This window comes from Haliotis rufescens, unplaced genomic scaffold, assembly GCF_023055435.1.
Source record: "Haliotis rufescens isolate VD_foot unplaced genomic scaffold, xgHalRufe1.0.p SCAF_8, whole genome shotgun sequence".
Classification (NCBI taxonomy): Eukaryota; Metazoa; Mollusca; class Gastropoda; order Lepetellida; family Haliotidae; genus Haliotis; species Haliotis rufescens.
In genome coordinates this window covers 7,286,552-7,299,369 of record NW_025964372.1, presented here as the reverse complement: position 1 = coordinate 7,299,369, position 12,818 = coordinate 7,286,552, and the positions used below count along the sequence as shown (strand labels likewise).

General features: G+C 41.2%; 1 protein-coding gene across 10 annotated transcripts in view; it reads right to left on the bottom strand.

The window, feature by feature from the left end:
* Positions 1–12,818, bottom strand: part of LOC124148969 (ras-specific guanine nucleotide-releasing factor RalGPS1-like) — an 80,045-nt gene that overhangs the window by 30,116 nt on the left and 37,111 nt on the right. For 7 of the 10 annotated variants that reach the window (XM_046520270.2, XM_046520264.2, XM_046520265.2 and 4 more), the window contains one exon: positions 1,929–2,061. In XM_046520270.2, the coding sequence (XP_046376226.1) occupies positions 1,929–2,045 (117 nt within the window). In that variant the 5' untranslated portion in view covers positions 2,046–2,061. Of the gene's footprint in view, positions 1–1,928; positions 2,062–3,599; positions 3,743–4,688; positions 4,824–8,657; positions 9,110–12,818 lie in introns of those variants that run through there. The other 3 variants (XM_046520266.2, XM_046520272.2, XM_046520268.2) reach the window with 3 other exon arrangements.

Below are 12,818 nucleotides of genomic sequence, written 5' to 3'. Positions count from 1 at the left end.
AGAAATTCATGCTTGTCCGAGCCTAGAAAATATTGCTGAGGACAATCAACATCCACTGACGCTTGGCTACTTACATTCCATTATGGACATGTATGTTGAAACAGGTTTTGCTGCACAGCTGGGGTATAGTCATTGTCAGTCTTATAATATACAGCGACACATCAGGGACTGTTGATCCTTTTCACTACCTTCATGTAGATTTAAATCGACTATCTACACTACGCAAGGAATTAATTCGCACAAATCCTTGTGATGAGAGTTTCCAAGGCTGGTACGGAGACAGGGGGTGCCTAGTAGGCATGTTACTAATTCTCTCAGAATAAAAGTTAACATTGTTTACAGCAACTTTAAATCGTCGACTACACTAAAAAATAATCAGCATAAAAGGTGGGGTCGAAGGTGTTTACCCCATGGCCCCGTCACAATAATGCATCAGTTAAAAGTGTTGAGTACAGGGTGTTTGTAAGCAAGAAGCATGACACTGCTACCTGACCCAGGTACCCCACACAAGGGCCAAGGTTTATGTACCAGGTATGCATATACAGTGACTCATCACTAAGTAGGTCACATTTACGGAAATACCCCCAACAACATCCTGCGAACGTGTACTGGCGTCTGACAACTACATTAAAATGACATTACAGCCCGAGCGAGAGACAACCTGTACTCTTCGTACTGGGTCAATGCATCTTGTCAACAGAATCAGACATGCAAGTCCACACACCTCCATTCAATGCCAGGCTTTCCCGGGCATCAACATAAACACTGCCTATTTTCAATCAACAACAATGAAACAGCTTGTTGCAGTGTTGGATGAAATAGTAAACACATTATTTTCCCATGACTAGACATTAAATTACAAGGCGACGACTCTGGGCAATTGTCAGTGTAAGCAGTTTTGAACATCTCAATAGACACATGTACTGCATGGACAATCATGCTCATATATACACAATGTTAGGAAGCTATGCTGACAGATTACTATGAATGAGGCCGATTAAAGGGATAATGTCCCTACCAAGCGGCAGCGTAGTAAGTGGGCTTCAGGAATGTCAGTTTGCTTTCTATAAACAGAACAGACAAATCCCCAACCCCGGACCCCACAGTAACAAAAGGCACCACTCCAGCCCCTAGTATTGCTCCAGAAACGTAATACAGACGGACAGACCGAATGATGACTAGATTCCCACGCATACGCATTATATGCTGGGGGGATAGAAATGTACGTACTTAAAGCTTCTGTTGTTGACTGGATTTGCCGTGATGTGGATGGTTGTAGATCTGCATGACTGACTAAACCTTTTCTATTTCTCACAATAGAAGGAATGTATGAATTTGGTGTTTCACATCTGACAATTGTTTACCATTATCCTACCAAGGACAATGCTAACACCTCACAATAGATGCAAATATCAGGGTTGGACAGAAGGGGTTCATGTCATCTTTGAGGTTTGTTCCCATAGTATTTGAATCTGGAGACCCACTAAAACCCTCGTGTTGGGACCCCTGTACCACTAATTGGGATGCAAAAACAAACTTGTGCCTGATTTATGATTCCCTAAATCCTTCAATCCTACTTATGTGAGTGAGTGAGTTTGGTTTTAAGGCCGCTTTTAGCAATATTCCAGCAATTAAGTGGGGTATACCAGACATTGGCTTCACACATTATACCCAGGAAAGGAATCAAACCCAGACCCTTTGAATTACGAGCCAACTCTTTTGACCATTAGGCTACCCCATCAACCCCAATTATGCTTATGAAAATATACATGATGTCATAAAACTTAAGATACATTCAACTTAGTGATATTCAACTGAACAGATGCTAAGCCAAGACAGTAATAGTCTAGACATTCAAACTGAAATTAAATTAAAATCAATTACGTGTATGTAACAAACCAAAACAACGTGAACAATGTTGTACTTACATCAGCAAACGATGACTGCGGCGTGACGTAACACTCCCCGCTGCTGTCACTCTCCAGGGACTTGACCATGGACTTGCCCGGGTCATCCGGGGTCAGAATGCGGTGTGGGATGTTCATCTTACACACGTCGCACCTGCAAACAAAGGACAAACAAATTAGATGGCTCCATGAGAGATGGCTCCTAGTTACATGAGAGATGGCTCCTGGTTACATGAGAGATGGCTCCTAGTTACATGATAGATGGCTCCTGGTTACATGAGAGATGGCTCCTAGTTACATGATAGATGGCTCCATGAGAGATGGCTCCTGGTTACATGAGAGATGGCTCCTGGTTACATGAGAGATGGCTCCATGATAGATGGCTCCTGGTTACATGAGAGATGGCTCCTGGTTACATGATAGATGGCTCCTGGTTACATGAGAGATGGCTCCTGGTAACATGAGAGATGGCTCCTGGTAACATGAGAGATGGCTCCATGAGAGATGGCTCCTGGTTACATGAGAGATGGCTCCATGAGAGATGGCTCCTGGTTACATCAGAGATGGCTCCTGGTAACAGGAGAGATGGCTCCTGGTAACATGAGAGATGGCTCCATGAGAGATGGCTCCTGGTTACATGAGAGATGGCTCCTGGTTACATGAGAGATGGCTCCTGGTTACATGAGAGATGGCTCCTGGTAACATGAGAGATGGCTCCTGGTTACATGAGAGATGGCTCCATGAGAGATGGCTCCTGGTTACATGAGAGATGGCTCCATGAGAGATGGCTCCTGGTTACATGAGAGATGGCTCCTGGTTACATGAGAGATGGCTCCTGGTTACATGAGAGATGGTTACATAATAGATGGCTACTGACTACTGGTTACATGAAAGATGACTACTGATTACATGAGAGATGGCTACTGGTTACATAATAGATGGCTAGTGACTACTGGTTACATGAGTGATGGCTACTGGTTACATGAGAGATGGTTACCGGTTACATAATAGATGGCTACTGACTACTGGTTACATGAGAGACTGTTACTGGTTACACGAGAAGTTACTGGCTACATGAGAGATGGCTACTGGTTACATGAGAGATGTTTAGTTGTTGCTCATAAGGAACATGAAACCAAAAAACGGGAACTGTCGCCCATGTTACCAAGTGTCACACACGCTAAATGCAATTTGTGTATTGTGTATTCTACATGTAGTAAAACCTTACCTGAAAGACTTACCAGCCCAAATATGGATAAAATTCTAAAAACACCCAGAATACAATGTACAAATGTCTATCCCTGTCTGCTTGATTTGCTAATGAGAGCAGGAAATTTCAACTATCACAGATATGATTCATAATCATATACCTCAATCATGTTTCAGTATCATTAGATTTGCATATTTCACAACATTCAATTGAAGAAGGGACTATAGGAAGGTAATTAACACATTTATACCCTATGTATAAAAATAGAAACAGCATTGGGAAAGCGTATGTGGTGTGACATCATGACAGCCTATTGGTAGATAATTAGATAAACATAATCACTATCAACCCGTCTAGCCAGACAATAATGCAAAATATATCCAAGCAGATCTGACCTGCGTCACCTGAAAAACCTGTCTAGTCTAACCCACGAGCAGCCAGACAAACATTACGAGACCATTCCAAACCCTGGACATACTCACATCCTGACATACATCATGTCTAGTGAATCAGGCAGCTCCAGGTAAAACCAACATGATGAAAACACACCATTCCCCCATTGCGACCACCGATCAATTCATCTCCGACATAAAACTGCAACAACTCAGCTAAATTCCCCTGCGTTGGGGTCTATTTTGAGCACAGCTCATCGTGCGTAGGTATATCGTTACAATGCTGGCAGCGAAGAGTATCCTCATCAAGGCTTATACAGTGGATGTGCAACCTTATCATAGATTAGGAAACCCTACACCATATGATTTATTGGCTCCAATTATTCAAAATGACCTGTGATTTTGTGACCTGAGATTGCTTGTGATCACCCTACACACTTGAGGATCAATGACCTAGTGCAGGTTTATTGGTTTGGGCACGAGACAGGATGGTGTATGAAGTCGTCCGAAGCCGGCTGATAATTCATTTAGAGTATTCACCTATGCAAACTGATAGACACACAATGACATGAGTTCACAAACTGAATAATTCATTCATAGCTTAGGTTTGTAGATATTTATGATCCTGGTCTGAGCTGAACACCCAAACCAAATTACAACTGTCGGTCATACTGGCTCATCATTGGTCAGCACATTGTGGACAGTTGGATCCTGCAAGTTGACATGACAGGTCACATCTGAATAATCTGTGGTTATTCAATACACCATCACAAACAAACTTGTACAGCACCATGCCGCTGAGTCATTAGTGGTGACCGGTGGTGACCGGTGGTCAACTGACTTGCTCAACAGTGAGGCCACTTCTGACTAAATATGTACAGTGGAATCTGTCCAAATCGGCCTGTGTAAAACTCTCCATCCCCTCAGTTCCATAATAAAATATTACTAAAATATAAAACTGACCTACATATCTGTAATTGGGACTTTTTACAAGTAAAGTTTCAGTCCCAACAACAAATTTACTATTGAAAAAGTGATGACTGGACCAGACTGGACCGGATGTTCTCTTACTTTGAAGAACTCAGCTCGTCATTGTCAGCCAGAACAACAATGTTAATCCTACATGTAATCCTATTGATCATAACACTTTGTCTGCTTAGTTAACTAGAATTGACTCACCTGTTAATGAAAAACTCAGCTTAGTTAGAGTACCTCCGTGTCATGAGCCAGTAGCTTGGCATCAGTAAGCACTGTCTCAGATATACGTATCGTTGCTCTGTTTTCAGGCCAACTTTTTGTACTAGGTCCCAAGATCTACCTTCAACCATAATGAGTTACTGGCTAACTCTGGCATATAATGCATGGCACCTAGTGCTACAGGCGCTGTAGATCAATTTCCCAGGCATGTTCAAGCAAATTAGCACTTATGCTGTAACCACACTGTGCACAGTTAATCCAACACAGGCTGTCACAAGTCACAGAGCCACAGAAGAATTCATATTACGGTTATCAAACCACCATTAAGTTATCCCTATGCTATGATTATCTAGTCTTATTGTTACTTCTTCACCACTACAGATCTTATGCCTTCATAACGATTGTTAAATTTTTTTCTCATAATCCACCCCCCCTTTCTTCACGACTGTTGCAACTCAAAATATATTTTGTCTTGTCACCAGGTTCCGACTTTTCACATCTCACTTGCAGAAGGTTTTGGGTAAACGTCATCGAGTCTACATTTAGTTTCTAACCTACTAAATTTAAATACCCCCTTACCATAAGACTCCTTTTAGCTGTCTGAAGCATAATAGCAATAATGTGATGGATCGCGGCACAGATAGCTGGTCAAAGCAACCTTGGAAATGCCCAGGCAGGTTATAGTGCTCCCTGGAGTTGAGACACAAACTACTTGTGTGTGTATGCAACAAGATTAAAGGCATGCTTGAAACAGACATGAAGTCAATACAAGTTCCTGTTCCTTCCAGTGAGAACAAACATGCATTGAGAGGCTGCAACAGGCCCATCTTCTACATCCTCTCATCAAAATCAGTGGATTACATATCACCGTTACACTGGGATTGTTGACATGAAACTTTCCATGTAAACAAGACAGCTAATACACATTTGAAATACAGTTATGTAAACTGTCATGTCATGATCATATTTTTTACAGTAAGTATTTTGTTGATGTAACAATCTGTTTCTACTTTAATTCTAGAGTTGTTGGAATAGGCAGTGAGTATCTTCACTCAAGTCTCACAGGTGAAGAATGGAAGTACAGTAATATGTTGAGTATTGTTTACCACTATGGCGAAACATAATCCATTGCTAACCTGCTAACAAATCCAACATTTGATACCACAACAAATCTGTGACGTCAATCTGAGTTTAATGCAGCTCTGTACAGCATGTCTGCATAAAGTGGAAGGAAAGCCAGACGTGATGCAGCTCTTGACATTTATCACTTTAGTGAAAATCACGAGCATGTGGGTATTATGCTGAACTTAGAAACATCATTGGCTTGTGCTATGCCTAAGGGATGCAACTCTGCACTGATAAGTTTGGCGCCCCAGAGAACAAATCTACATGGGACCCCCTTGTTGCTGAAATTGGAGGTGAGGTGGTGAAATGGGGTTTATACTTATATATAACGTATATATAGCTATATGCATGCATGCATGCATGCATGTGGATGCTTGTACTAGTCTGGACTATTGCCAATTTTATAGTGCTACCTGACTGAGATACCATGCCACAGTTTAACATGAATACCCCATTCAGTATACTGACTCCTAGCAGATCAGTCCTTGTTTTATCCCCTTAATGCCAAGCGTGAGTCAGGGTAACAAAAAGTGCAATCTTTTAACATCTTTCGATATCACAGGGCAGGGGATTGAACCGCCAACCTCCTCTACTCCTTGAATTTGAAACCCAACAGGCTTACACTAAAGTAATTCTATGACAGACAGACAGACAGACACATAACAAGAGCCTTGGTTGTGGTTGTGTTAAGGTAACCAGGCAACCCAATCTGGCCTGAGCTGGATCTGAGGTTGGGGCACAGCCTGATACACAGTCTGACACCTAGTTTTTTTTTGTGAGAACAATGTTTTTTTACTGTCATGGACACGTTCCAAAAGAATAATCAACCAAGCTAAAAGAATTGCACATCATCTCCGCATTTCATCCAATTCTGTCCCATCTACAGAATTAGCCCTGCAAACTTAATTTAGTGTGGTGGCAGATTTGTTTAAATGATTAGCCACTTCCACTTCACCAAGATGAAAATGGAGCTTATTTTCATTTTCCAACAATACTTTTTTCAGGCTAACCATTTAAAACAATGGTTACTAAAATTCTGCAAACATTTCCGGAAGTCATTCCTCAAAAAAATGAAACTGACGATCCAATTATAATGAAGTTGAAACAGAAAAAATCTCCTCCTTCCTGTTTTCAAGTTGAAATACATGTTTTATAGCTTGACTGGATATAGTGAAGTCAGTCTTCCTGGTGTTATTAAGTACATACATCAGGCAGCCGAGCGGTGGCACAGAATGCTGTTCTAGAATCACACTATTCAGGTGACCAATAGTGGACACAGTGTTCTAATTCACATTATTTAGGTGTCCGTAACCTCTAGCCCCTCAAAAGGCATATTCCAGAATCACAAGTCTTAAGTTAAAGGAAGAAATTGGAAACGTACGTGATCTTAACCATACAAGCATTTCCAAATTATACCACAGAGCTATCAAAGTTACATTGATAACATCTACATCTTCACACTTAAGTAAGCATATCTGTTCATGATGCCCATTCCACCCACACTATCTGCCAGATTAACCTACATCATCAGCAGACCTGTTTCACATTGGTTGGCCATGCAACCTAAAACCTCGCCCTGTTTCAGTGGAAGGGTTGAAAGGTCAGGGAGCATTTGCGTCAGTGCAGCAACATACCGTGAGTGTTGTTATATCACACAGCCAAAGGCTATTAGACTGTACATATGTGCAGCTTTGGAAATATTAAAAGTTCACAATTTAACCTAAAAAGCAGCACTGGGAGGGGCAGAAAGCAACCATTAACAGAATTATTTTTTTTAAATGTAATTCACTGGCAATTTGTATAACATGCTAATTTTTCATAAAATTAGTAAATAAATAAATAAGAATTCAAAATCAAGTGAATAACAACCATGAATCTGTTTGAAATCCTATTTATATTTATGTGTTCCAAATATTTGAAGGGAGAGAACGCTCAATTTGTGTCAGTGACAGGACAGGAGCAAAGTCTGGTCTGATAAGAAGGCTGGCTTCCCTTGGCGCATCTGTCATGCATAGGCTCAACTAGTTTGAATATTTGAAATTATGCTGATTCATTCTGATCTTATGGATAGTGCTCAATCTCAGGCCTTAGATGGTTTGGTTCAGGGACGTAGTGTCATGTGTGATACTGTCTGCCGCTTTGAACAGTATTTCAGTAACGTCATCTCAGCTTGTGAGAAGAAAGGTTGAGGTGAAATTGGGTTTAACGTCACGTCCAAGATTATTGCACGTGTGCACGTGTGTGTTTGTGTGGCTGCTTGTACCGGACTGATGCCAATTTATAGTGCTAGCCCACTGAGATACCATGCCGCATGAAAACCCCACTCACAGTATACTGACTCCGAGCCGACCAGTCCTTGCTTTAGCCCCTTAATGCCGAGCGCCAGACAGGGTAACCATCTAAAACATCTTTTGGTATGACGCGGCCAGGGATCGAACCCCAGACCTTCCGCTCTCAGGGCGGACGCTCTACCACTAGACCACGGAGGCGCTTGATGTAAGTCATGTGCCATGAAACCTAAGAGCACAGGAAAGGTGCTAACAAACTGGGATTTAAAACCACAATCTGCCAGGTCTTCATTTCGTGAATTTGAATCTTCCACATACTGCTCTATACATGATCAGGAAATGAAGATTATCTTTTTAACACTTGCACAGATCAAAATGATAAAACCACACCAACCCCTATACAATGGTGACAGACCATGACATCCAATTGCAAGGCAAGGACAGATCATCCATAAGAGTTTCCCAGTTTTTCCAATGCCTTGGGAGAAAACAAAATAAGCATTGGGAACATGAGACATGAAATAGTACTGAAATTTACCTTGACATAAGTGCTCCGTCGAGGCTATCAACATTCATGTCTTGGATATTCGTGTTACCAGTCTGTGATATTCAAGTATCTTCTCAAACAGTTCCCCAATTGATCACCTCAGTCTAACACCTCTACAGTCGTCTTTAGATGTAGCTCCACAATTCACATTTTCACCTGTCTAACACGCACTTGCTGTGAATAAGCTCACACCCAGCTCTAATGGCCAATGTCCAAAGCCCTTATGAATCTAACGTAGTTGCTAACTAGACTAATCTTGTTCTGTAAACACATTGTTGTACGTTGGGGTCACGACAATTGTTTGGTTTTCCCATGATGTAAGTGGCTGAGTGTGACGTGACTATTTGGCCATAACTCACGTCAGCGTCTAGCATGGGACTATCACCTGTTGCTTTGAGACTGGCCTTGAAAGTGCATATATTCAGGGTATATCTGGGTCATTCCTCAGGAACTGGGATTTCTGAATCAACAGGTGTCTCATTTCCCACAGGTAGATAAGAATCAATACAGAAACAAGTCATGGTTATTTATAAATCATGTATGATGTAAACACTTATGTGTAGTCAGTATGAGGCTGAAGTGGTTTAACTTTAAGAGGAGCAGAGCAGCAAACATGACTCTTACTTTGGCTACCTTGAAACTTTAACAAATTGCTGGGATATCTCAATGCATGAATCAGTGAGTGGGTGAACATTGAGTCATCAGTCACAGCTCAGCACCATCAGTACTAACTGTCTGGAGCAGACAATGCATGCTATCAACATTGGTGCATGCTGCATCATGGCCTATACATGATCATCTGGGCCCTGTAAAACACTGTAGTCCCTGAACAATAATCTACATAGGATGTTTTGACACCTAATCTGCCAGGTAACCACCCACTCAGGGTTAGAACTTGGCCTGATAGCCCAAGGTAGTACAAATTTCTAAGGGCTAGCACAAATTTCCCCTGTTTTAACATTACAAGGGCATTTTATCTTTACACGTCGTAGAATGCTTTTGAGTTTAGTTCTAACCCTGCTGGCAACCCTGAGTATGGGTCAGTAAAGATAATTCTGCAACAAGATCCCACAAGGTTGGTGGTTGATAGCATGAGCATCAAATGTCACTAAGGTACAATGACCTGCAAGGGCTGACAGATGACACGAGTGAAAGATATCCATAAATCTAGAAATCATTGTGTCTTCAAAGAAAGCAGACAAAATCTGGAATATAGGAACATATTTAAATTTTTCCAAACTTTCCTGTTTTTAACTTACAATCCAGAACAATGTTTTGGCAACAACCTTTATGACCTAGGGCTCATTGACCAGACAAATGTCAATAACTGTTGCTTCACCAGGACTTGGCCGACACCGAAATAATCCCCATCAAAATCTCATCCTATTTAGCTGATTAATAGCATTCAGCCATCGTGGATTTAAACAATGAATGACGATAACCCCAGACTGACTGTGTTCCCAGCAGACGCTGTACTGGATTCAAGACAAGACTGAATATCAGGTGGGCCAAAACTTGGTTTTGTGATTAGTAGTAGTGATGGTAGTAGTAGTAGTAGTAGTAGTCTAAGTTCCATCATTGCCAGAACAAGGAACCCTCTAGTAGACTGCTACAGTCTACCATAATCCATCCTGTCGGGAATTCAGGACAGACAGGATTATTTCCTGTCCATTTTATACAGCCAGAATTGTGACTGCATCAAATCAGTGAACTCAATCACTGTTTCAGTGACATAAACGTCCAAACCAATACAAGTGCTTCCATCACAATTGAAGAGGAATTTTGATGTTGAATTCCCCTCAAAACAAACACCTGAGGTTTGTGATTTTTGTCAAAATGTCAATTTGGATCCACACTTTTATACAACAGTCTGATCTGTTAAACTGAATTTTTCCCTGTCAAATTTTCCATTTTTTAAAATTCTTGCAGGAAGATAGATGTTATTGGCAAATAGATATGTTTATTTATGCCAGTCACATTCATGACCTTTCCTTGATGGTAATAAATCGTTATATCAATGCTGATTACACCAATAAAGCAATCATCAACTACATGTATATATATATCAATCAAGTCGGCAGCTGTTACTAACATCACCTACTTGGGATGTCCAATCACATTAAGGTCACTGGTCAATAGGGGCTACCAACAGGTCAAGCCCGGCTGACCACCACATGACAATCAATAAACAACCTCTCATAGTCCTCATATACAAGCTATTAACCTCAATCTGGTCACTGATTTCATAACAGTAGTTTGGACAAGACCCATTGTATGGTCTTAGTGAAAGCATTCTGTCTTCAAGATTAGGAAATAGCTGATATCATAATTAAAATAAAATGCGTTCACACAACATAAATCAAATCAGGCATGTGATCACTGAAAAATAAATAAACCAGTACTCACTTCATCAAACACCTCACAGCAAGTTGTTTCCACATTCTAGAAACTTCAAATTAGGAATGAACGATGAATCCTGAAACATCCCACAAGCATCTTGTGGGTATCAACCGTAACCCACTCTAGCCATTCCCGCCCATAGTGTAAAACATCACTGCCGCTTGTCTATGTATTTTGACCTGTCAACTTAACAATGGAGGGCTATGGTCAGGGTGTCGGTGTGTGGCAGGTACAGGGCCATCGCTGTCCAGACTTGACCAGCAGTACGTGCTGACCGCTGACCAGCTAATCTTCAAGACAAGTACTTAGTCTACCAGCTTACAATCTCTGATAATCTGGGACAGCAGGAAATATGGATTCTTTCCCATGGTGAACGTTACTGCTGTTTTCAATCTACGCCAAAAAAACAACAAGACAAATATTCTTTTCAGAGATTCTACAACTCATGATGTGTTTGAATAAGTTATTTATTTTTCTAAATATCAACTGTTTTTCTGACTACAGATTTATGTCCACATAAAAGCTAAGGCCCCATTCCACAAAGAGATGTAAGTGCTAAGATGAACTAAATGGCCCGTTCCAAGAGGCAATTGTAGCGCTAAGATGATTGTAACTCCCATACTTTACGACAGTTGTAGTGCTAAGATCACTTTGTGGACAGCGCCCGGTAAATTTACAAATTCATAAATTAAAAATCTCTAGTCTGAAGTGATGCAGGTCGGAGACATTTACTACTTGGTGACATTTATAGCATGGTATGGTGCTTACAAACCAGGTTTGTAATCAGGGCAAATCTGAACTCATCATAGAATCCTGGCATGCCTAAGGGATACAACTCTGAGAAGCATCTCTGAAATGCAATACCTAAGTACATGCCTTGCAAAACTGGGCAACCAGTGCCAGCTCAAATACTGGAAGGCACTGTCATCATCCCTGTCACTTCCTTCTGAAGAACTAGTGATCACCAACATGAGACAGCCGGTACTATCAGTTCCTGTTTGTGTGTGGAACTAGGTTAATGGCCCTTTCACAATCGGCTTACCTTACTCAGTGTCAGCTTCAGTGTCAACCACTCACCAATTAGCTCCGTACTGTGACGCAAGTTACCCGCCCGTACTATTACTAAATCAGGATTTTTGAAAGGAAGGAGCAGGGATTCCAAGTCAAAGATAAAACAAAACTAGGCATTTCCAGGTCTAGGTCAACAGCAACAAGGGTTATCTGCCTTGATCTGTCATGTGAGTGGTCAGTCTTGTCCAGTCATCAGTGGGACGTGCTGGTCACTGGGCCTAGAGGGTCACACCATGTGTCCAAGTTACAGGGCTATCTGGGCCTGGGACGTGTATCAATGAGACAAATGGAGGACAATTCCCCACACAGACATTTCCCTCCTCGGATAGTATGGCTTTCAATGTGGCCTTCATCCTATTCTATACACACAAAACATAGAACAACTCGAACCTGTATGTAAGTCCCTTTCTTCCACAAATTATGAAACCTGAACCCTTCATTGAAACAAAGTGCTTAGAAAAACAACAACCTTCAATCACAGTAAACGAGAGAAAAAACATGGTTTCATTACACTCTAAATCTGCTATTGTCTGTGTTGAGAAAATCAAGTTATTGATGTGTTGGCGTGGGCTATTGTCCCTTTATTGGAGGAGAAATGAGATCGCCCTAGTGAGACACTTTCAACAGACAATGAATATTCATAAACTATTCACCCTTTTATCCAATATAACAAAATCTTCA